Raw genomic sequence first — 1,791 nt, forward strand, 5'->3', positions numbered from 1 at the left:
AAAAAAGATTTTCAGACTGGGATCGACTAACGGACAGATAGACTTTCAAGGATAGAGGCATCGACGAAAGTGGAAGAATACCAAGTAATTACATTTGATTCCAATATTGAATACAAAGTGTCATTAGATGTAGTCAAGTCATTGCCATAATTTTCTGGTGACCAGACTCGATACGTATTGTGGCGCCAGGCGGCTCAAGCCGTCATGCAACAATATTACCGGACGTGCGGATTCTGTGCTACCCTCGTGCTACACTTCTGTGCTACACTGTTCGCCATTTTAAGGCTAAACAGATTCTGATGCCTACGATGAGAACGTGTCAGCCGATGGAGTTTACAACCATGATGACGTGGTACCGGAGGTACCAAGTTATGAAATACATTTTTTACGGTAACGCTCCTGCTACCATACGTTAGCAGGAATATCAAAGGGTAACCAGTAAAATTCTTAATCGACACCGGTGCCTCTAAAAACTACATATATAAGAGAATGTGATTAGCAGGGAGTAAAAGCGGTAACATCATCTCCCTTTTCGGTGAAATAAATTTATGGCACCAATCGCGAACGATAGACCTTAAATCTAGTTTCCACCAGATATCATTAGCTGAAAAGGACATGGAGAATAAAAAATTTGCCGTAAATAGCGGAAAATATAAGTTTTGTAGACTGCCGTTTGGCCTTAAAAATGCCCGAGTGTTTTCCAGCGCACCATCGAGGATGTGCTGAGGGAAGAAATAGGAAGACATGTCACGACTACATTGATGATATATTCGTATTATCCTAGGATTTTGAAACTCAACAGAGACTATGACCTAACCTCATTCATCAGGGAAGTCGAAATCTTCCTGCCCCTATTCGAAAATACTCCGATGAAAGAATATGTGTTCCAGCGCTGTGTAATAAACAAACTGCAAGGTGAGGCACTCAACCTAGTCAGGGGACTAGGTGCTCACTCAACATGGGATCTCATAAAGGAGCTCATCAAGAACTTTGGTATAAGAGACACATACCACCAACTATACTATCGGGCCATCAACGGCAAAAATAATAATAATGAAAGTCACTATTATAATTACCTTAAAAATATATTAGATAATCTAAACACTAAATTTGAACAAGATGACAATAAGCAAACAGAATTCTGTCCAGCTGTCAATGAATCTACGATCATAAAAACATTCCTCAATAATATCCCCGCCCATCTAGCAAGTATAATATATAGCAGGAGCATAGGGACACTTAGGGAAGCATATTATACTTTAGAAGAAACAGGATTAGCGAAACCAACCAGAAAATTTGACAAATTATTCCAATCAAAAATCTACACAATCTCGCCGGTACGAGCCGATGGAAGTAGACCACTTACAAGAAGAAAAAGAATTAGAAGAACAGGAGATAAATTTACTATCGGATATGAACAAGGAAATATTCCGTTAGTTGAATTAAAAATAGGCAAACACAAACTAATATACAGCGTGGCGACGAATAACTGTTACCCAGGTTTTTTTGAGAAATAGAAGAGTCCTTTATAGATTTTGCGAAAAAAGTATGTTATTGTTAATTTTCCACAGATTTTACTTTAGTTGTATTAATTAGTTTTTAAATTTTAATCCTTATTTACATTTGCCAGCAGTGTAAACTTTGAGAGAAAAGTTCATTTGGCACGCAGGTCCTCGTCAGTTAATTTGTTCCATATCTTCTGTAACCATAGGCTAATTTTCTCCATTTTGAGTCCCTTATACTCCCCCTTCTGTCCAAAATAAGGCCTCATACTCAAAAATCTAATAGACT

The 1,791-nt window shown here is 38.0% G+C and overlaps 1 protein-coding gene across 1 annotated transcript; it reads left to right on the forward strand.

Annotated features, from left to right (window-relative positions):
• Positions 1-641: 641 nt before the first annotated feature.
• LOC118736650 lies at positions 642-1,472 on the forward strand (the record flags this gene model as incomplete). The annotated part of the gene is given in 1 exon segment (XM_036466696.1): positions 642-1,472. A coding segment is annotated over 1 exon segment (711 nt), but the record flags the coding sequence as incomplete, so codon positions are not given.
• Positions 1,473-1,791: the final 319 nt, after the last annotated feature.

Source organism: Rhagoletis pomonella, unplaced genomic scaffold (assembly GCF_013731165.1).
Source record: "Rhagoletis pomonella isolate Grant_MI unplaced genomic scaffold, Rhpom_1.0 Rhpom_scaffold_00003, whole genome shotgun sequence".
In the NCBI taxonomy this organism is placed as follows: domain Eukaryota; kingdom Metazoa; phylum Arthropoda; class Insecta; order Diptera; family Tephritidae; genus Rhagoletis; species Rhagoletis pomonella.